The following is a 22,647-nucleotide window of genomic DNA, read 5'->3' as shown; positions in this document are numbered from 1 at the left end:
GTACACTTTTAAAAAAAAAGCTCAAAAACATCGTGTACTTCAAATGGCATTGAGTCTGTATTTTATTTTGAAAACGTTTGACAGTTTACGCCGGAAATGACGTTTTAACTACGAGCGCCGCTTCCAAAACACAGCCTGAAGTCTGCAAATGGAGCCAAAAAAATGGCATGATTAAGTGATTTAGACATCCCACAGGTCTGGTCATGTCTGTGGTGACAGTCCAGCTGGGTCAGTGCGGTAACCAGGTGGGACAGGAGCTGTTTGACGTCATTTGTAGCGATGCTCGCGACGTCCACAGGAAAACGTACAGCACGGTGAGCTGTGAGCGCTTCTTCCGCGAGACCACACAGGGAGGTAAGCAAAGGCTCCGAGATGACTTTAATGCGACTGATTGCTGTGACGTGGGCGCGTTTTTATACAGTTTGTGTGCGTCAGACCTCGAAGCCAGGGCGGTGCTGATTGATATGGAGCCCAAAGTGATCAACCACAGCATGAGCAAGGCTGCGAAGTCTGGCAGGTGGAGGTATGGAGAGACTTCCCACTTCAGCCAGAAACAGGGCTCTGGAAACAACTGGGCCAATGGGTGAGATGTTAACAAACCACACGAACTGGAATACCATGCAGTGCATTGCAACAGAAGCACACCCTTCAACATTTCCCTGTTTGAAACACAAACTTCTATGCAGGGTTTCCCCCAGAAAACCCGCTAAGCTCGGTGGTTTGGGCGCTCAGGCAGGCATCCATCCAGGGGCGCGCTGTGTTTTTGAGTTAAAAAGTGTTTAAAATTGAGAGGAAATTTGAAAATACCACTTGATGATTATGTGTTATTGGATGATTGATATCTGAACACCAACTACATAGTCTTAAAAAATGTAAACATTTTTTTAAAAACTTAAATAAATAAGCAATGCTAAGCCTGGTGGGGGTGCAAGTAAAGCCTGGTGGTCCGCCAGGCTTGTAAAACACTGGGGGAAACCCCGTTCTATGTAATGTCTGGGATTTTAATTGTGAAATGTACTGGACATGATGCATGGTTTTCATTTATCTACTTATTTACCAATCAACACGTTGCAAGCTCACCTTTTGCAAAGTAACTCAAGTGGGTTAGGTTGGACGGAGAATATCTGAACCTCAATTTTCACATTTTAACACAGATTTCAACTGCATTTTGTTGTGGAGTTTGACAGGTCGTTGTAACATATGGACATTATTTGATCCAACGTGTTTCGTCGTTGCTCTGGCTTTGTGTTTTATTTAGGTGTCTCATGAATACAAAGATTTTAAAAACTTTAATTTTCCTTAGATTTCAAAACAATGCACTAACTAGGTGTTGGTATCACACATTTAATGCTTTTAAATGCTTTGGCAAAGCATCATAGTTGGCCTTTCATCTTCAGACAAGAGGAAGTTTTCTCATCATACACGCATTACCATCCATCCAGGTATTGCGTCCATGGCCCTCGTCACAGAGACGCGGTGGAGGAGCTGATGAGGAGGGAGGTGGAGCACTGCGACATGCTGGCGGGGTTCATCCCCATCATGAGTGTCGCAGGGGGGACAGGCTCAGGAGTCGGTACTTTCGTCACTCAGTGTCTCAGAGACATTTACCCATCTTCGTTTGTCCTTAACCACCTCACCTGGCCATATGGGACTGGGGAAGTATGTCATTATTATTTTATTTGTTACATTCATGGACAAGAGCAAGGCTTAGTTGTATTAGTAAATAAATTCAATCTGACTTGTTGGATGTTACCTTTAGGGTCAAAACCTGACTGAGGATAATTTCTCCCTGTCTTAACCCGGGGGGTAGCTATGTACAAACTGGAAATAAATAGGAAACTGAAATCATAACCGTACATCCATATTCACCCACTGTAGAGTCTTTCATGAAGTCATCTCTCCACACTCCATTCTTCCAGGTGATTGTCCAGAACTACAACTCAGTGCTGACGCTTGCACACCTCTACCAGCTCTCTGATGCCATCCTGGTGCACGAGAACGACATTGTGCACAAGATCTGCAGTCAGCTGCTGAAGATCAAGCAGATCTCTTTCAGTGACATCAACAGGGTCATTGCTCACCAGCTGGGTGGGGTGCTGCAGCCCACGCTCACTCCCGCTTCCTGTGGAGCTTACAGTAGGCATCCTGTTGGTAAGAGCAGAACACTCAAGTTTTATACGCAGTCAGAAAGGCTTGGGAGTCTGACTTCAGTGTTCAGTTTCTTTCCTTCCACCCCTGGGTTCTCCTTTCCTTGAATCCTACCGCCGTTCCTGATGTGTCGTCTTTTTAACAGATGAAAGTTTACTCTTGTAAGCGTAATTGCTGTAAATTCACAATCAGCTCTTGTATTTTATATTTTTTAAATTAATGTCAAATACTAAGTACTCTGGAAAGTTGAGTTCAGAAAAGTAAGGAATTTTAATTGAAAGAAGTTTTTAGAGCCGTGCATGTTTTTCTCAGTTGTAGTGCTACTAGTTAATGTTTAAGTCGTGTGTAAATTGCTCCATAATCCACTTGTAACTCTTTTCGATTTTCAGGTGAGTTGATGAGCGCTCTCGCCTGCCACCCAGAGTACAAGCTGCTGAGTGTGTGCACCATCCCCCAGATGGCCAGCTCCTCTATCCCCTTCAGCACCTTCAGCTGGCCGGCTCTGCTCAAACACCTGCGGCAGATGCTCATCTCCAACAGCAAGATGGAAGGAGGTGAGATTTTAGTCCAAAAATAGAATTATAGTTAGTTCACTCACCATTAGTAGTATAAAAAGGAAAGTCTATAATCTCTGAGCTGAAGATTTTTTTTTGTTGTAGGTATAGACTGGCAGGTCTGTCCACCTCCAGCCTCAGCGGGGCGGTCCAGGAGTCTCTCAGCTGGGAGCTTCAACACCTCCCTGGCCAACCTGCTCATCCTGAGGGGGAAGGACGTCTACAGTGCAGAGACGGGTCAGAGAACACGGCTGAATTTGATACGGATTCATAAAGTGGAAGGAAAAAATATTTATGGTTTTCTTTCACACTGAAGTATTGTGTCCATGTGTTGAGCCCCATTAACTCAGACATTGCTAGATATTTTAACAGTTCACTCCAGAAGGCATCTGGTTTTTAAAGACACTCCATCTTTGTGGAAGCCATATTTCAAAGAGAATACTGTTTGCAGTTGCAATATTTGCAAGGTGAGATTAGGTCAGATGAGGCCAAATTTAGGGTTTTTGGCCAAAGTGCAAAAAAATGGTCATCCTCTTTGAACACTATTCCCTAAAAATGACGGTCGGACCTTCCAGTGGGAACACAAACCTAAACATACAGCCACTGCTACAGCAGACTGGCCTGGATCAAAGCATTTTCCTGTGTTGAAATACTCCAGACAAAATACAAACATAATGTTTGTGTGAGGGATCATTAAGATTCTGTGGTACATTTTAAAATTGATGTTCACAGATGAACTGTGTTCAGTCAAAGAAATCTGGGCCAACATATCGGTCTAGATGTACAAAGAATGAAAATGTCCTCTTAACTAGACTGAGGCCAATCAAGTCCTTCCAATATTCGTCAATATTGAAAATATTGAAGATTCATTTTTGCAATCTAGTTACGTTTTTCATCAAACTAGGTTCTCTTTTTGCATTATATTCATTATTTTTGTATTTTAAGCAAACTTATACTAATACCCTCCTGAATTGAAGGTATCAGAGTGCAAGGGGTTTCTACAACATTTAGCTTTGGTGTGTGTATCGTATAAACTCCATTTACGTTTTTAGCGTACATAAATTGACAAAAAGTTAAGAATAGTTTTGAACAGCACTGCATCCAGATGTGTCTGAGTAATGGTATAAGCAAATCTTTAACAGGAGTGAATTCTGTTTTTATCCCCAGGGGGATTTGAAGACTCAGCTATTTATACTTCATGGCTTCCACCAGATGAAGCACTTAGCTTGTGGAAATCCCCCGTTCCCTTCAATAAGTATGAGAAGTCTGCAACATTGGTTAGTAACAGCCAGGCTCTGCTCAGACCTCTGGATGACATGGTGAGAAAAGCCTGGAACATGTTTGCTTCCAGGTAAGTCGAACTAGAGCAGCCTTGACTGAATAAAAACTTCAGTTTCATCATTTCTATTCATCTCAATCCAGACTAATCAGGTTAAATAATTAGTGTGGATCAATGGTATTTTTTCCTGCAGGGCCTACATCCATCAGTATGTTAAATTTGGGATCTCAGAGGAGGATTTTCTGGACAGCTTTACATCTCTTGAGCAGGTGATCTCCAGCTACTCTGAGCTTCAGTAACTGAGAGTAGCTGTCAGAGACGACACCAAGCAACACAGTGGACTGATTTTAACTACATTATTTATTTTGGTAGACTTTTTTAAAAAATTGTGTAAATAAAATAATTTGCTTTAGGAACACTGTTGGAGTTTATTTCTTCATACCTTCATGGCTAAAGGTTGTGACTTGCTGAAAGGTTTGATTTTCACAATCTTTACTTCTTCACACACACACACACACACACACGCACACACACACACACACACACACACACACACACACACACACACACACACACACACACACATACATATATATAAAATCAAGAAATGAAATTTTTAGTATTTAAAACATTGACCTTTAATTTTCAAGACTTTTGCTATTTTATAGCACAAATGACTGTTACCTTCAGTTATAAAAAATACTGTATATATCAAAAATAACTTAAAATAAAATAAAATTTTTCAATTTGATGCTTTGAAATTTGGCTTCTCTTTCTTCAGGAAGCTCCTACTCTTTATGATCACAACTATTCTCCCTCATTGTGCTGTTTACAGCTGTTCTTAGGAGTGTCTGACTGAGAAGTTGCTCCTATGATGAGCTCAGCAGACGTGCGGCTCTGCCAGATGTTTGCTAATTGCTGCTGCCTCTAGTCTGAAGGAGATAAATGGGAAAGGTGTGGAAGAGAGGGGTTCAGTGAAGCAGAAGCTCCAAGGTGGAGCTTTGAGGAATAAAGCGGCGCTTTGTGGTAGCAAGGGTTTATTAACCCCTGAATGGCTGCCAGGGGAGATTTAGGGATTTCTCAAACATGCATGAAAGAATAAAAGCAACACACCAGGCATATTTGTGATGAGGGAGTAAAATGTTATAAACCTCAGCAAATATGATTTTACATAACCGTGCCCAAATCCCTATTTAAAAAATTGTAAGTACTATAGAAAATTTGCTGTCAGCTTTAATTTTTAAATGATAGAAAAAGAGAATGCATACCTTTTCTTCTGTATGGGATATTTGTGGAAAATCATGTAAAATAAAGCAGTTTTCAATATTATAAGGACAAAAAAGATCTACATTTAAAAACATCAGTGTGCTCTTTATCATTTTTAGCCAAATAGGAGCCAAATACAACTTAGGAACTGCAGGTAGAAAACTCTGACCTTGGAGGAAACCATGTTGAAATAAGATTTTAGGCACAACGTTTGATATGCAACTTTTCCCTTTGTTGTTTTTATTCTGACAGTCCTAAGCTCCTCAGTGACTCTCTGTTCATGACAATCCATTTCTACCAGATGTAGAGATCAGAAGCATTATCACCATTATATGGTAAAGTAATGAGGTGTTTGTGAACACTCTGGTTTTCCAATTTAAGAGTAATTGGCAACTATCTTAACAGTAAAATATTTTATTAAATGGAGGAGTTCGGAAGTAGAGAGGATATAATGAACAGAAAAGAGGCAGAAGTCATTTTAGTTAAAATTTGTGTACCCAAACAACTGGATCACAGCTGCAGTTCTGACAACCACTTCTCCCATTTTAAATCTGATCAACCTGAAAGGCAAATGTGGACATAAACAAAACAGTCAGGATCTTTGGTAACTCACTTTATTCGATTTTTACACAGTAGAACTGGGCAGACATGAGAGCAGAGCAACAATGTGACAGGCAGGTCACCTCACATCCAACAAGTGGATGCGTCATCTCAACATAGGTTGAGCGGCTGAAAGGCCCACTGCTTCAGCCAGCTTACAGACCGCTGTTGCCATGGAAATGTAACCGCCAACACCAGTCTGATAAGCTAGCTGACGGGGTGGGAGAGTAGTTTGGGTAAAGGGGGGATAGTTACAGAGTGTCTTAAAAGAAAATAACTGATTTCATGCATCAAGAGTCAGAAACATCTTAGCTGGCATTAATTGAAGGTTATTTATTGGATTAATTAGTACCAAGAGCCCAGTCAGGCTGACAGTATTAAGGAAATGTTCCAGTCATATTACTTAAATTTGATCTGGCTACTTACCTTGAAGATGCTCAGTTCTTTGAGAAAATTATACATTAAAATTATGACAGGAATAGTGCAGTTTTTGAGGATGAACACTTAGGAGAGAATACATAAAAAAAAATAAGACTCAGACTAAAAAAAATGTCAATTCCACATTTTATGTATGATCTGACCTAAATGTACAGAATAGAAATGGGACCATTTGCTGAGATTACAATGTTACTGCCTTACGTTTCTTTTAGTATTTTGGTTCTTGTTCACAGCAACAACTGGAATAGAAACACATCTGATCATACAGTCAAAAAACATATGTACACAATGTGCAAACCATACATACCCCACTGTATAAGTTGATATTGCTTTTTTTTTAACCCTCCCAATCACTTTCAACTGACAGTACAAGAAATAAAAAAAAGGAAAAATATGTCTGAATATTTACTATGAAAACCCTGAAAAAACTGAAAAGAAACATTATCCATTTGCAGTTGTCTTGGCAGCACATCGCAAAAATAAAATCAACTCCCATCCACACACGTTACATAATTAAATAAAAATCAAGTCCTTAAGTCAAGAGCTATATTCAAGGGAATTCAGGCATCCCCAACTTGCATAAGGCATAGCATCTGATGGGCGCTGCCCTCAGCATAGCAGCTACCATCAAATCACCGCTTTACTTCTGAGGTTAATGAATGGATTAATTTAACGTTAAAGTAACATCTTAAGACCGCTAGCAGGAGTCAGTCACGCTACACTCACGCAGAGTGAGATGAGAAGAACTATAAAACTCGACAGAAACAAAACACAGCACATACATCCTTGATAGCACGTGCGCAGACTCTCACACACACAAGCATTAAATGCCCGTTTCTTTTTCATCTTAATGCCTCCGGCCTCTGAGCAATGAAGATGGGTGAGGTTTGTTGGTAAGTTGTGAGCAGCAGCTGCAGAAACACAGTCACTTGGATGCATGAGGCGCTTTGCTTCGCCATCACTTGCTCTTCTCTTCGGAGTGCCTCAGCTGCTGCAGTCGCTTGGCGTAGCTCTGAGCCATGGAGTTGATGATGGAGATGACAAAGTAGCAAACCATGACAAGCACCACCTTCTCAAACACCCACGACAGCCAGTTTTCATCCTGGAAGACCCCAAATGAACAAAAATATGGTATAAGTTGCACTCATTTCTGCAAACCAGATAATGAGTAGACAAAACCAGCTGGTGCTGTACTTATATGTGTTTATGAGGCTAGGCTAGTAAAACTATGTGTTTGTACCTTCTTCCAAGTAAATTATAATTTTTTTTATAATACTTATATTAAACAAAATGCTGGAGTGAAGGAAAAATACGGGGGAAGTTGTTTTTAGTTACACAATTTGCCCACCAGAGGGCGATATGTTTAGGATCAGAAACTGGATTTGAAATTCTTTGCTTCAATCTGTTTAGAAACATTTACTATGCACGTTTCTAAACTCTGACATAGCTACTCTGTCCTAACATTTCTCAAATTCTTATACCTGTCATATCAAAGCCTCTCAGGTTTCTCACATTGATAGACAGATGGAGGGGGAATAAAAAGAAAAGATTATGAAAGTAAAAGCTAATGTTCTTACCGCTGGTCCACTCTTTCCAGCATGGTGCAGCTTATTCTTCTGGGCTTCCAGGTACTGACTGAAGGGCTTCTGGAGTGATGGTCCTATTGTAGGAACAGACCTGGAAGAGCAAAAGTGGAAAAAAAAAGACTTATAACTCACCAACCAAGCAGTCCCAATAAAAGCTTTGAAAGCTGGAAATAAAGTCCTGATCCACCGGGCCAACCAGCAGCATCCGAGGTCCCATCCTACAGATGGGCCCTGTGCTGCAGCAGCCACCACCTCTAATTGTTACTGTGAGAAGGAGTAGGCAGCAGAGAGGAATGAAGCAGAAACTCCTCTGTCCTTCTTTTATATTCTTAAGCTCTCTATAAGAGTCTGTGTCAGCCCCCATTCAACCAGGAAGTGAGTCGACATGATGTCATCACCTTTACCACCACTGGTGCTTTCATGGTGGAAAGACAGCCAATCAGTGTCTGCTAATTTCCCTATTAGGCATGAGTGGAAGCGCTCACCGGGGGCCAGTCATAACGAACACCGCTTTAACGCTTCTCAAGTCAGAGGTAGGTTATGTTGATGTGGCTCTCTACATGCCGGTAAAGTGAAACAAAGCTTGAATGGAACATTTATTATAATGTCAAACTTCTAATTACAATGAACACAAAGAAAATACTGCAGGCAGTAGACAGTCCTCCTGAATTCAGCCAGGATGTAAACATGTTGTCTAGACTTGACTAGACTAAGCAAAAGGAAGCGCGATAACAAGTACCAAATGCAGAGAGGGTAATTCCTGCTGCTGAATAACACTCAACTTGAGTGACTCAGGGTTATCTCTCCATCCTTACACACAAACAAACATAATTTTAGACAGACATAAAATTAAACAAAACACCCAAATCAGCAAAAGGCTCCATTTGTACAAATCATAGCGAGTCACCAAGGGTGATCTTCATGGGAAAGAACCTTGGAATCTACTAGACCAGGAAAGAAAATGTTTTTTGTCTAAACATGGTCAAAGTTACTTGCTTGGTGATTCATATTGATGACCACGGTTCTGTGAATTTGTATTCACACGGTTTTCCATATGAATACGAATTCACAGTAATACACATTATATTGAAATTCCACAAACTTCAATATAATTTATTGGTTTTTATAATGTTTTTCTATATGATTAGTGGCCTTTGTTCAAGCTTGACAGGGAGAAGTCAAGCTCAAAAGGCCCCAGGCAGGGAATTGAACCACTGACCCATGTGACGCCCCATTTAATGGGTTTTTAAGTGGCAGACTCAAAGTTTATAGTTTTAAAGTGGAAGTTTTGTTTTTTTTTAAGATATAAAACAATATTTCAAACGTCTATTAGGACACTGTTCAATCCATTATACAAAGATTCAAAATATAGAGGTGGAAAGCTGAATAAAAAGTGGTTGTAATGGTTTAATGGTTAGTGGTGGTTGTTGTGTGTCTTGTCTCTATGCTGTAACTGCGAAATAATTTCCCTGCTGGGATGAATAAAGTAATTCTATTCTATTCTATTAAGAAGTTTAAATCCACTTCTCAGATTTTACTTGTAAATGACATTAAAAACCATGCATCATATTTCTTCCACTTCACAATCTAACGTCACTTTATGTTTCTTTTTCACACAAAGGTCAAGAGTTGTGGTCAACTGTAGCAGAGCACTTTATCTCTTAATGTTGGATCATAGTTTTAAAGTTATATGAAAGAAATCTGCTTGATGAACAGAACTTCCTGAATAAAATGAATAACTTTTGCTTTTATTTCATTAAAAAAATCCCAGCTAATCCCAGCAGCTGTATTGATTCTGTTGCCTGAACAGCAGGAGCAGACATCAGGCGTGTCGCTCAAGTCTGTGCTTGTGTTTCCTGCCCTGTTCGATCATCCTGCCAGTCAGAGCTGAACCCCGTGAGTCAAATCACCCTGTTTGAATGTTGAATGTGACCTCATACTTTTGGCCAGCAGTGCAGCAGAGATGGATTGCATGTGTGTGTGGGGGTAATACCTTGATTTCTACTCATATGCAGTGAAAGGATTTGTTCATATGGGACCCCCTCCCCCTCGACCGATCAGCACTCAGAAATGCATGGGAAAATGCTGAAGAACGCATTCCTAACCATAAAAGCCAAACCAAAAGACATTGGTTTTTACAAAGAAATAAGGTTCTCACACACTTACCCGATGAGTGACACCATTTGCTCCACTATATGCTTGCTGAAGGTAATGATAACAAAAAGTTTCTGTGGAGGAAAAGATATTAATTAGCATTTTTGATTGACAAATTACAAATTATGAAAAAAATTCACTGGTAAAAAAAATAAAAAATTTAAAGTCTGTCTTTTTGACAGAACAACTGTTGAACAGCCGAGGGTCATTGAGGCTCACAGACACCAATTAGAAAACTCAAACCTGGCACTAAAGCAAAATTTCAGGCTGTGAGGGGGTTTGTGTGGTTTGCAAACAGCCAAAGCAGAAGGGCGGGGGGCCCAAAACCACACTATTTTCCCCCTCTGGTTCTGAAACTGATCAGCTTTAAACAGCATGACACACAGCCCCCCTGGACAAGATCAGACAGGATAAATCATGTGATGTCTGAGAAGTTCAAGGTACAGAAATGGGTCTCCCCTGCAGCTTTTAAAGTCTGCTCCATTTCCTTTTAACTTCTCATGTCCACTCAGTGTGGCCCGGACCCCCCCACAGGAAGAGGTGACTGACTGGTACCTCCAGGAGATGGACTTGTTCAGTTAAAATAGCGAGTCACTTAGAAAAACAGTCAGCCCCTCATTGTCTAGGTTTATATTAGTCACTGGTGTGAGAGTCACAACTCCACTCTGTATAATTAAAAATTGTATTTTCTGATTGGCCTTTTTGTGTCATTCCCAACTCTTGTTAAAAACTTCTTCCGAAGGTTACCTCCTTTCATCTTGGAGCCTCTTTAAGAGGTCTGGAAACTTGCTACAGCTAAAACAAGACGAAGGAAAAACCCAGAGGAGCAGCTCAGCCATTGGTGAGAGTCAACCAGAAGTGCACAATTAGGAGTTTCATAGTAACCATCTCATGATCTCAGCACATGGCTTCATCTTTCCCACAACCCTTTGAGGTTCTGGAGATTCATCAAAGTACACCAGTCAGCAGTGAATCCTTTTCTGCTAAAGTGTAATTTCTGATATGCTGTATTGTGCTGTGGTTAGACAACCTTGATGAAATGATTCAAGAGTTTGAGTCATATCAGAAGATGTTTTTATGAGGGTGTGAATGTGTGTCAGTATCGTTTCTTAAGAAAAATGGAACAAACCATGAGAGTAGAGCCAGAACTCTGAACCACCTTAGATGAACCTTTTATTTGCTCCACTGACCTGTATATGCATCTTGATAATGGCTTTCCCGATCAAAGTTGCTCCAAAGAAAGTCCAGAAGGGAACCAGGAAATGCCCACAGGTTATTCCCGCCAAGTCAAAGAGAGGATTGGGAATCTGAAAAATGCACAAGAAAATGAACTTCTTTCATATCAACACAACTAGCTCAGCGAGAGTGACATGATGAAAAGAAACTCATGAACCTTTTCATATTATGTCAAGTTGCAACCAAAAGCTTTAATGTATTTTTTTTTAGATTTTTTGTGACACATAATTGTCAAGTATGATGAAAAAAAAATCCAAATTTCAATATCTGTAAACAACCATATCTGAAAATTGAAATCCAAATTTCAATATCTCTCTCCACTGCGAAGAGAGAAGTGCTGAGCCGAACAAGGCTGAAACAGCATAGGAAATGGACATCATCCTTTATGACTTCTCCTTCTGTTTGCCGATTGGCCTGGTCAATAATCGACTGAACAGAATCCAAGCGAATGGGAGAAATCCCAGATTGTACAGTAAGCAATAACTGAACAGGAAGCCTACTTGTGTGTGTAATCAGTTGTTCTGTTCAAGGCCTCATGGTTTGTGAACAAACCACTTCATAAGACCAGAGAACACAGCAGATATACTAGGTCTGAAGTCTGAGGATCTCAAGAAGCACTCAAATAATGAAAAAGTGCAGCACAAAGAGACTAAATATAAATCCACACCACAATTTTCATATTTTTATGTTTGCCAAAAAGACCGTACATCTTTTTCCTTCCTCTTGACAATTATGTGTTAATTTTGTTGGTCATTGCTGGTAATCTTTGACTGTGATGTGACAAAATGTGAGGTTAAATACTTTGGAAAGTCACTATATGTCAACTAAAAGATGAAAAAATCTCTCTACTTACAGAGGCACAAGCCAAGATCCCAAAGAATCCCACTTTTTGCACCATGTGCTGAACTCCCAGTTTTGCTCTTGTAACAAAATCCTGCAAAACAAATTGAAAATGCATTTCAATGTGGGATTGCAGTCAGACATGACTAGATAAATTTGTAAGACTTTCACAAACCATGCTATTTTAAATCTTTTTATTCAATCACACAAATTTAACATATAATTTTAGATCTTTGAAAACATAATCACCCTTCCTTTTTTTGTATAAATAAATCAATGCACTTTCTTGTGGTTTTTATTACACCATTTTACTGTAACAGCATAATGAGGAACACGAGCCCTGGTCAAAACTCTGTGGTGAACTACCTCCTATTTTAGAGCTTTGTAATTTTTGCTTTTCTTCTCTCCATTTGGTGACTCTTCTGGCATTTTGCTCAAATCTGTGTGGTATAAAAGTGCCACAGCCCTTCTGATTGCATCTGTATTCCTACCGGGGGGTAAAACTCTGTGGTTTTTCTGTAAAGATCACCGCAGAAGCAGGAAGGCAATTAAGAGGCTGTTTGAAAACCTGCTGGAACAGTTAAACATTATTTTGGAAAAACAAGATTTTGTTTTGACTCAGCTTTATAATAAGCACACATGCCAATATAATTAAATACATTTTTAATGTGGGTCAGTTGATAAAGTTGGTTTCTCACAGAATTTACCGCCATAATTCAGAATGTATGGTAAATATTACTAACTTTCTTTGCTTGTTTTCTAATTACATGGATTTTTATTGTTTACAGAGAACATTATTATTCTGTAATTTTACTCAACAGCGGTTCATCAGCCAGCTCTTCACTTCTGACACTATAAAAAGGAGGAGACAGAGAAAAACGCAGGTGCAGAGATCCTTCCAAGCGGTGAAGTGGGACTAAGTGATGGAGACAATGTCTCCAGTTTTTGGTAATCTCCGTCCTGCTGACTCAGCATCTGATCCAAGCGTTCTCCAGTCATGTGAACTCTCTTCCTGACAGAGCTGTCTGTCATTCAAATTAGAGGCCGGTGAGAAGAAAGAAGCAGAGAGAGATGGAGGGAGGCAATGAGAGCGAAGCCCGAGGGATGATTAAAGAGGGAGCTGAGCTCGGGGTGACTCACCCACGAACACACAAATTTACTGGAAGTGCAGGGAAGGAGGGGCTGCGCTGAAGTCACATGCTTACTCAGGACCAATCAGAGGCCTGCTTGGCTCTTGGCTTTGTTCATTTAGAAAATTAGGGCAAATAAAATAAGAATCATATCTTACTGAGGTGATGAGTAATGAGTAAATAACTAATGAGTAAATAACTATGATGGGAGGGGAAACCACACAGATAAAACTTAAACATCAGTTTGGTTATAGAGCTTCATAAATGAAGACTAAAGAAAAGAAAACCATTAGCTGTTATAAAATCTCTGGAAATTGGAGTGAGAAATAATATACATCCACTTAAATGTTAAACTGGGATAATATACAAAATATTAATATTCAATCAACAATGAAAACAATATTCTAAAAGAGAATATTTGTTAATTATACAATCGAAAACCACTTGATGAACGTGAGTGTTGATCTTTCTGACCTGTGCACCCTCTGCTTGCTCGAGCATCTCCTCAAATTCCTCGTAATCTTCATCATCTGGATCAGTTCCTGACTGACGAGCCGCTCTGGCCATAAAATACGGAGGCAGCTCTCCGATGGCCGTCCCTGCACCCTAAACAGACACAGCTGTAGTCAGTATATGTTCACATTTTTCTAATTTGTTTGTATATTTGACCAGTGAAACTGTCAAGTCTCTCTTGTCGCGTCCACCACTCACCCACATGCAGGCCTCCAGCCGAACCTTGGACATAATTGAGAAGATGGAGATGCTGTCCTCCAGGCCTCCATCTTTGGGACAGATGATCTGGTCGGGGTACGGAGGCTCTGGGAAGTCTATGGATCCACATTCATACGCTGCCAGGGTGACGGAAGCTATGTGAGGACCCTGAGAGAGAGGTTGGGTGCACAGAGACAACAAGAGAGAAAAATCAAATCCATTAGACCAAGACTTTGACATACATGGAAAATGTCAGGAAAGATGAAAAGCTTAAATATGGCTGCACAAATGATGCTATTCATATTATATATTTTGGTTTTGGGTTTAAATAACCACAGGAACAATTGCATCTGCTAAAACGTCATAAAAATGATTTTCAAGTGTACTTTTGTTTTGATTTGTAAGTTTCCTCTAAATAAGTAGCAGGCACCAACAGCAATTTAACTATTCCCAGCTTCCTAGGCTCTTAGTATTTTTGATGAAGAGAATGGTGAGCTAACACAACATCCACCCTACCACAGAGACACACAGATTGGAGCCGAGTCATACAATGTGTCTCTTGACCAGAAGATCATCATTTTTCTTTAAAGATTTCTGATTAAACTAGCTCACCTGGCCTCGCCTGCAGCTGGCCCACCTGCCACTAAAACACAGATAATCCTTTATGGTATCAACACTGACAGGTAATGGACAGGCCACCATAAGTCAGTGCTGACATAGACTTCTTCAACACAAACAAAAAAGCCTTCTTTAGCCCAACTGCATACACAGATGATGATTCTTAGTTCTCACAACACACTTTTTCAAATCAAAGACTTGATTTAACACTGGCTTTAACAAGACACAAGCAGCCAGTGTCTGACTAATTAAAGGAAAAAAATGAACACAAAGGAGAAAGGAGTTTCCCTTAATGAAACCGTCACTCCTATTTACCAAGCATAGATCCGGGTACTTTATTAATTCTTGCAAGATAGAGAAAAGCAGACGTGAGTCACTGAGACTCAGAGTCTGTTCAGCCTGTTCTAACTGGTCAACAGAGTTAACATCTCATGACAACGTTAACGCTGGGAGACCTCACGTGAAGTTTCTCCCCTGAGGGGGGCAACCAACTGTCTGTATTGGATTAGCAGCAATGTCACTCTGAGAATGGTGACAAAGACCAAACTTTGACCCTCGGGGAGAACGTCATCCTTATCCTAACAGGGTGAAAATGCAATGAGCTTCATCTAACTGCACCTACAATACGATTCAAGTGTTGAATGCAGCCGTCTCACAAGTCAAAAAACATCTTGATATAAAGGAATAACAATTTAAATTCAGGAGCTATTAATTAACTCATCTTAATAACTTATTTCATTAATCATTTCAACTTCCTTGAAAACACAGTTAATACACTTATCCTCTTGTTTTCTGTGCTCTAGCATGCATGTCTATTGGTTCAACACTGTTTTACAGCCTTAAAACACAGGATACTGTCAGATAAAATCTGTTATTAACAACAGGTGATTTATTTTGCTTATACAAATTTGATTAAACACACTCTCTGCTGACCAAGAAGCTGTTTAATGTAACAAGAACCTTTTGATTTAGACTAATGAGTCAGCTGCAGGAGCAAAAGTATTTTGCAGGTTCCCAGGGAATGTCTGGAGAAAAATTCTTCATTATAGTCTTTGGTAGTTTTATCATAATCTGAATTCCTCTGACGCCCCACGACAGGAAAATAAATCTTACCAAAAAAGAAAATTAAAAACAATTTAAGGTAAAGAGTAGTTAATAAACAGTTGCAGAAATCTAAGATGTAGTAAGTTGAATCTAAGATATGATGTAGATTAGAAGACATTTAAGGAACTAAAATGGAAATGATTAATTTGAGACTTTCTGATCCTGCAGAAGCCTTCATAAAAAGGTCAGTTTTCTTCAACTCAAGTTACTTGTGGAAGCATCGACAAAAGAAAACAGACATTTTGAAGAGGTAAGCTAAAACAAAATTACTTTCCCAATACAATTTACATACAAAAAAGTACATTAAGAATGCTTAAAGGAGCCTTGAGAAAATGTTAATTCTTCTTCAGCATCTCTAAACAGAACTCTTCTTTTGCCTTTTTATAAAAATTTTGGTGAAAACTCCTGGTACACATATCTTATAAATAATGTATGTATTCTAACAACCTTTTTTTGTTTTTTACAACTCTTATTGTAATATTTTTGGTAATTATTTTAAATATATATACATTTATGTATACTGTAGTGATAATCTGACAGTATGTCAATTAAGCTTGTGTAAAAGACCAGCAAAAAAAAAAAAGATGCTATATGTCTTACACAAACAGATTAAGAAGTCAAATGACAAGATGTTGAATTTTAGAAGAAAATTGAAACTAGAGGATCAGCACTGAAACATCATGATGAATCACCATGGTGATGACCGAACCTCATGATCTAATCCTCTCCCTGGGGCTCCTGGATTGAGGCAAATCCACAGAAACTGTGTGTGGTTTATATTCAGATTGTCACATGAAACATAAATAACTGTGACAATGAACACGGTGCATTGTCAAGATGAAGTAAATCTAGTGCAAAGAAAAATGGGAACTAGTCTCCTTGTGAGAAGCAGCCTTGTATCATGTGAAACTTTCAGTTTTTCAGTGAAGAATTTAAATAGTTGCAGTAATTTGAGAACAGTTGAACGTGTGTAACAAATCAGGATATACAGTGAGAATCATTTAAATGGATCAAATCAGTTTGTCCATAAGTGATTTTTCAAACAGTTTCCAACAGAAGAGGTTAAGCCCAGAAGCTGTATAAAAACGATAGAATTAAATGTACAGTGAACTCTCGCTATAACGCGGTTCACCTTTTGCTGCTTTGCGGAGTTTTTTGTGCAGTTTTTTTTTTTTTTTTTTCACAGTGCATTGTGTTCTGCGTCCTGATTGGCTAAACAGTCTCCGCGCTTCTTCTCTACCCGTGTGCCAATAACGTTACGGTATTTAAATATACATAATACAGCGTGGCAAATTTTGGCAAATATTTTTGCCCAGAAGAAAAAAAGAGTGATAACAACTACCGATAACTATGTTCTTCTCTCGAAAAAAACACACCTGCACCACAGGCTTCAGAAGAAAAAGACACTAGAGAGCGGAGTCAGGCCGTAGCATCACATTCAGAGGAACAGTGAAATACGAGTCACAATTTGTCCTACTGTACTTCGTATTGATGACTAAAATGATTATTTTACTGTAGTTATTTGTAAAAAAGCGTTAAATTTGTTTAAAAAATGCTTGGGCCTGAAAAGAGGTTTTGTTCTTTGGTTTCAGCGTAGAGTATTTAATTATGTTGTATAATGATTGTAAAAAAATAAAGGCAACTACTTCACGGATTTTGCCTATCACGGGTTCTTTTCGGAACCTAACCCCCGCAAACAACGAGGGTTCACTGTAATCTTTTTTTCTACCAAAAATAAAAGGCACATCAGAAAGCTGGTGCTCCAATAAGGAGATTGAATTATAAGAATAAAATGATCAAGATGAAGCCATATATTCTTTTTTTATTAAACCAAGTACATGCAATAATGTATGTATGTATCAATGCAGTTGCTTTGTAACTGCTGTAGTACACATTTGAATTAGTTTTTTTAGAGCAACATTTATGTTTGAAAAGCTCCAGACTGAAGGCTTTGATAACTGTGTGAAAAGTATAAACCGTCTTGAATAAGATTTTTTTATTGCCAGAAAAATACTGTTATATCTTTGTCAGTTCACATCATCTGTGCCTCCCTTATAATTATATACAACTGAGTGTTAGCAATCAATATTTACTTAGAAAGTTTCTTAATTAATTACCAGAGTAGAACACTACTTATGTTATTTTAGTGATAAAAAGTAAGAGTTTGAAATGATATAATCTATATAGTGTTGTAAAGCTTGACAAATGTGTTTTGTCTCTGTACCATCACGATGTTGATGCCATCATAGAGCTGTTGCCACTTCTATTTTTACCCCTTGGTCACAGTGTACCATAAATAATGGTTTAAGGACAAATAGTGAAAATTTGTTAAGAATAATAAGTTGTTTTTGTTTGTTAAAAAACAATACTCAGAAGTTACAAAGACAGACTTTATGACCTTTGGAGAAATGGTGCAGTGGAAACATGAGTCAATTCCAGTGGAACAGCCCACACTCTGAGCCTAGGCCCTGGTGGTAAATTATTATCTTTAAATGTGATAATATAACTAATAAAACAGAAGAAGAATTGAAGTCACACGTCCTCTGTATTATGGAACAGCTGAAGAACCAAAGGCATTCAAAAATCCCCAACACAAAACCCTAAGTATCTGAATGATGTACCCAAGTAAACCAAGACAGCAGAATAAAGTGAAACAAATTCCAACTGATCCTGATCAAAAAATACTCATGTTTAGGATATTTCTGAAAACTGAAAGGTCACCTATAAGCATTTCATATGATTTAGTTGCAGTGGAAATAGCAAAGGGAATTCAGCAGGCCCACATGTGGACACTGAACACCTAAAAGTGGACAAGCATTGCCGACTTTCTTCCACTCTTTAATTTAAGCTAAAGTCTACTTCTGACCACATCTAAGAGAAATGACACACACTTTCAGTGGCTTGGTCAATGTAGTTACTCTCAGACAAGCGTCAGCGGACAAGCCAACAGTCACTCCTGGTTAACCTTAGATTGATGGGTATTTTGACTCAGAATGTTTAACAAGAATGACTTATTCCTGGGTTTGGAGGATGGCGCCATCATCTGGCAACAACAGGGATAGCCCTATAATAGTAGTAGTTGTGGTTAATCTCAAATACTCAAATATCTGCAGGCTTTGTTACCTTGTAGTGTCATTTCAGTCCAAAATAAAACCACTACTGAGTAGGACATAGAAACAGTATACATGCAAAGCCAAGCAGATTAGCCCTTCACTTCTGATGAAGGCTGAGTTGTTTCAAAAATACTGAATTGATACTAAATGGACGTCATAAAGACTATTGTGGCAATATCGTTAGAGTTAAAGTTAGTTGCTGAAAAGGTAATATCTTTTATTGGCCTTCAGGATAACATTACAATGCTTTTCAAGCAAATGCATATTTGAATATCAAAATTGAGAAATGGCCCTCTACACATCAACTTTATTTAACTTTTTCATCAGTGAATCTGACAAAATAGAAATAAACTTCTCTAGAAATATGGACTTATAGGTATTTAAAGTTTAAACTGTTATCAGTAAAGCCTAAAGGACTTCTGTTATCTTTACATGTGTATGTAAATTTAAAAGAAAGGCCCATTTTTCTTTGGAGCCAATTTCTGTTAAACATGTTTTGCATAACCAGGAACATGCCATTGATGTTCTCTTACCAGATAAAGGAGGAACGTGTGCAGACCAGTTCCCAGTCCCACTGAGGACAGGATCCCAAGGCCCACCCAGTAGGCACACCACAGGAATTTCTTCTCCAGGTACTGAACATACTGTCAGGGAATGTTAAGAGAATGAAAAATAAATATTTGAGGAAACAGAAAAGTCAGTTGAATGTAGGATTGTGACATGACATATTTAGGATTTATTATGCTTTGATTTTCATACATTTATTTACTCAATGATAAAGTTTCATTTAGATAAATACAAATGAAATTTATTTTTTTAAAAAGATGGATACAACTTTAGTGTTCCTGTTTGACATTTCAAAATGTGAAGTCCATTTAGAAAACGAGATATAATCAGATTACATTCAAGACATTTCTATAAGTACCCAAGAGTGGGACATCCCAACAAATTCACCCAATGTCAGGAAGTGCATCGCTCAGAGAAATTGTAAGCAATGCAAGAGCTGCATCTCAACTCTACATGTAAAATGTTACTCCTGACAGTACATTTAGAAACAGATGGAACATCTATGGCTTTTCTGAAAGGTTCTCAAGTGAAGGTATTTACTCCCTCATAAAAAGAAGTTAACACAATTTAAGTTTGCAAAGTTTGATCTGAATGAACCACAGGACTCCTGGAACAACGACTGTGGGATATGTGAGGTAAAAGCAGAAATGTTTGGACACAACACACATCATGTCTTACAAAAACAAACCCATAAATAAACCTCACATCAACCGTCAAGCATGATGCTGGGTGAATGATTATTTGCCAGCTGTGTACTTTCTGAAAAGACCACAGGGTTCAAGTCAACACTCTGCTGTTACACCTCAATGACTGAGCGAAGGCATCGCAGACCTTTACCAGCTGACCTACGTAGGAGTGAGACCTCATCTGTGTGATGATGACAGAGGGCCAGAGTGATCAGCCAGGGGATTTTACAGAAAAAACACATTTTATGAACTGCTTTCTCACTATTAACACAGTGAATGGTGCTGAAGTTCCGTAAGACAGAAAAGATTACAGGACTTCATGAAATTGTTGTGTCTTCAGTAGTTGTGATGCTTAGAAATAAATCAAAACTAATGTTGCAAGAAATTGACAAGTTTTAACTCTTTAGAGTCGGGTCGATATACGACACTAAATTGTATCCTTCAGAGTGTCACTACATTCCTCCAGTGGTTCTGGAACACCAGCTTCTCAACAAAGATGTGAGAGAACGATTACGATATACAGAAAAAAACGTAAAGTTATGATTGTGCAATAGCTACTAAGACCATAGCTCTCAAGCACAGTGTGTAATTATATGGCTTTTAGAACAAGGTTTCAAATCCTATTTTGATTTGCTGGATGTAACTTTATACTACTTTGTCAACGACTTGATTTTCACTCCTTTTAACTCATTAATCAGTCAGAAATTCTATGCAGTGCTTCTCTGCTTTAACTGAACCTTGACAGCGAACTGCACTGATTAACCCATAAACAAAACTTCCAGCCAGCTGAAAGTGTGATCAAAGGTTACGTGCCAACAGTGTAGAGTGCATAGTCTATCAACACAAGGTTTCTCTAAGCAAAGTCTAAGATGATAAAAACCGAATTTTCATCAACTGTTTCACAGTTTTCAAAGTGGCAGTGGTGTTCATTTATCTTGTTAAAAATAAAAAGTAAAGCCTCACCGTTTGGTGTGATCCATCAGTGGAGTATGTGATCGAGAACAGGAAGCATAACAACAAAAATACAAACACTGTGCCTCGCCGGTGCCAAAGTCTGTGTGTAAAAAGAAGAAAACAAAATGATCAGCTGCCAAATATGCTGGTTGATTAAATACAACTAGTCTCTATTAAATATTCTTATGACATTAGTTTTGTTTTCAATAATTCTCAATTACTTTATCTGACATAAATATTTTTGAGCTGTCTAAAAGGTAAAAATAGTACAGGTCTTCAGTATGTGTGACTGACTTATCAGCAGGAAATTTCCGAGTTGTTTGAAAAGGAAACAACAAATATATCACAACTATGAATATGTACCAGCATAACCTCAACAGAGCAGCGTAAAAGCAAAGATCCAGTAGCAAAACCTGTTCGAGGCTTACTCAAAAGTCCATTCCTTTAGCTTCACGAGGGTCTCCAGAAGAAAATAGTGTAGAGTGACAACCGGCCTCCTCCACAGCACTAGAGACAAACGCTCCTCTTTGTCCTTCTGCCGTCTGTCTCTCAATAACAAGTCTGAAGGGCAAACATAGCAGGAATCATCTTGAGTTTCAGTACAACTAATAGGCTCATTAACTACCACATCCTGTGGAACTGATAATGCCAAATACATAATAAAGGTTGTAGCCAGAGGTCTGTCTCGTTTGCTGTCATGCGGTGAGTTGTCAACACGGGTTAAAACTGAAAGCAGCCCGAAATGAAACTGCTGAAGCAATTTTATGACACCGACATGAGGTTGTTGTTAGCAATGGAAATATCGGTGTTAAAGTGAGCTGAACTTTTTAGGTTGTCTTCGGCCCTTAAACCTTTCACACTAACCTGTGGACTTCCCGTTCTGCTTATCTTTGGGTCCTGCTCGTTTCTGAGGCTGCTCACAGCTTGCTCCATTGGCTGCCATCACTATCACCGTTTCTAGCTGTTTAGGCAGTCTACAAAGAAAAAGACGAACAAAAAGCTGTTAGTTTTACATTCATCCGGGCTCTTTGTGTCCAATTGCTTCCTACAGTCCAAGGAGTAAAAAGGAATAGTTTGTCACGGGACTACGTGGAGGAATAACATCATTATTTGCGGCTCTTGAGCAATAACCTGTCAAAATATCAAGCCGGGTAGCTCACGTTTCTCTTCCTGGCGAAAAAGATAAAGAGAGAAGCCACATAAATAAAGACAGACGGGAAAAATATTACCAATAGACTTACAAAAATAACGAATAAAGCCAAGTGGAAGAAATGACTCTTTGTAGGTCAGTCTGTAACAGGATACGAAGTCAAATGCGCTGATTCCACAACCGTCCACATGCTAACCGGCTAGCCAACAGGCACACCGGAAGCCTTTACATTTAAATGCGAGCTCTAACATTAATTACTACTCACCTTGTTTGTAGATTAATATATAAACTTATACTACACCAAAATAATAAGAAAGCAAAAGAAAAAAAGGTGATAACCGATTAATTTTGGTTAAATAAATCAGTACCACCGTACCTCTTTCCTGTCTTCTTCACCCGGACACATAAAACGTAGACGTGTCAAAATAAAAGCTAAACTATATTGATTCTCAACCAGTTAAATAATGAATATTATCAAAAACGAAGAATCCGTTTGTCTTTTGATTTTAAGAT

General features: G+C 38.8%; 2 protein-coding genes across 4 annotated transcripts; one reads left to right on the top strand and one right to left on the bottom strand.

Annotated features, from left to right (window-relative positions):
* The first annotated feature begins 62 nt into the window (after positions 1-62).
* On the top strand, positions 63-4,488 carry tubd1 (tubulin delta 1). The gene is made up of 8 exons (XM_005805936.2): positions 63-354; positions 436-583; positions 1,443-1,659; positions 1,920-2,151; positions 2,538-2,702; positions 2,808-2,939; positions 3,870-4,053; positions 4,175-4,488. The coding sequence occupies exons 1-8, from the start codon at positions 204-206 to the stop codon at positions 4,278-4,280; spliced, it is 1,335 nt and encodes a 444-aa protein (XP_005805993.1). The 5' UTR covers positions 63-203; the 3' UTR covers positions 4,281-4,488.
* A 1,677-nt stretch (positions 4,489-6,165) lies between these two features.
* LOC102233604 (vacuole membrane protein 1-like) lies at positions 6,166-22,632 on the bottom strand. 3 transcript variants are annotated; one of them, XM_023352018.1, is made up of 12 exons: positions 22,511-22,632; positions 21,849-21,958; positions 21,413-21,545; positions 20,994-21,084; positions 19,311-19,421; positions 13,943-14,110; positions 13,706-13,837; positions 12,115-12,195; positions 11,216-11,332; positions 10,038-10,099; positions 7,863-7,962; positions 6,166-7,387 (listed from the first exon to the last, which is right to left on the bottom strand). In XM_023352018.1, the coding sequence occupies exons 2-12, from the start codon at positions 21,925-21,927 to the stop codon at positions 7,244-7,246; spliced, it is 1,218 nt and encodes a 405-aa protein (XP_023207786.1). In that variant the 5' UTR covers positions 21,928-21,958; positions 22,511-22,632; the 3' UTR covers positions 6,166-7,243. The 3 variants fall into 3 exon arrangements, with proteins under 3 accessions (XP_023207786.1, XP_023207785.1, XP_005805980.1); XM_023352017.1 differs by lacking the exon at positions 22,511-22,632 and adding an exon at positions 22,226-22,433; XM_005805923.2 differs by lacking the exon at positions 22,511-22,632 and having other exon boundaries at positions 21,849-22,167.
* Positions 22,633-22,647: the final 15 nt, after the last annotated feature.

This window comes from Xiphophorus maculatus, chromosome 18, assembly GCF_002775205.1.
Source record: "Xiphophorus maculatus strain JP 163 A chromosome 18, X_maculatus-5.0-male, whole genome shotgun sequence".
NCBI classification, from domain to species: domain Eukaryota; kingdom Metazoa; phylum Chordata; class Actinopteri; order Cyprinodontiformes; family Poeciliidae; genus Xiphophorus; species Xiphophorus maculatus.
The sequence above is the reverse complement of the archived record's forward strand: the minus strand, read 5'-3'. Positions and strand labels throughout refer to the sequence as shown.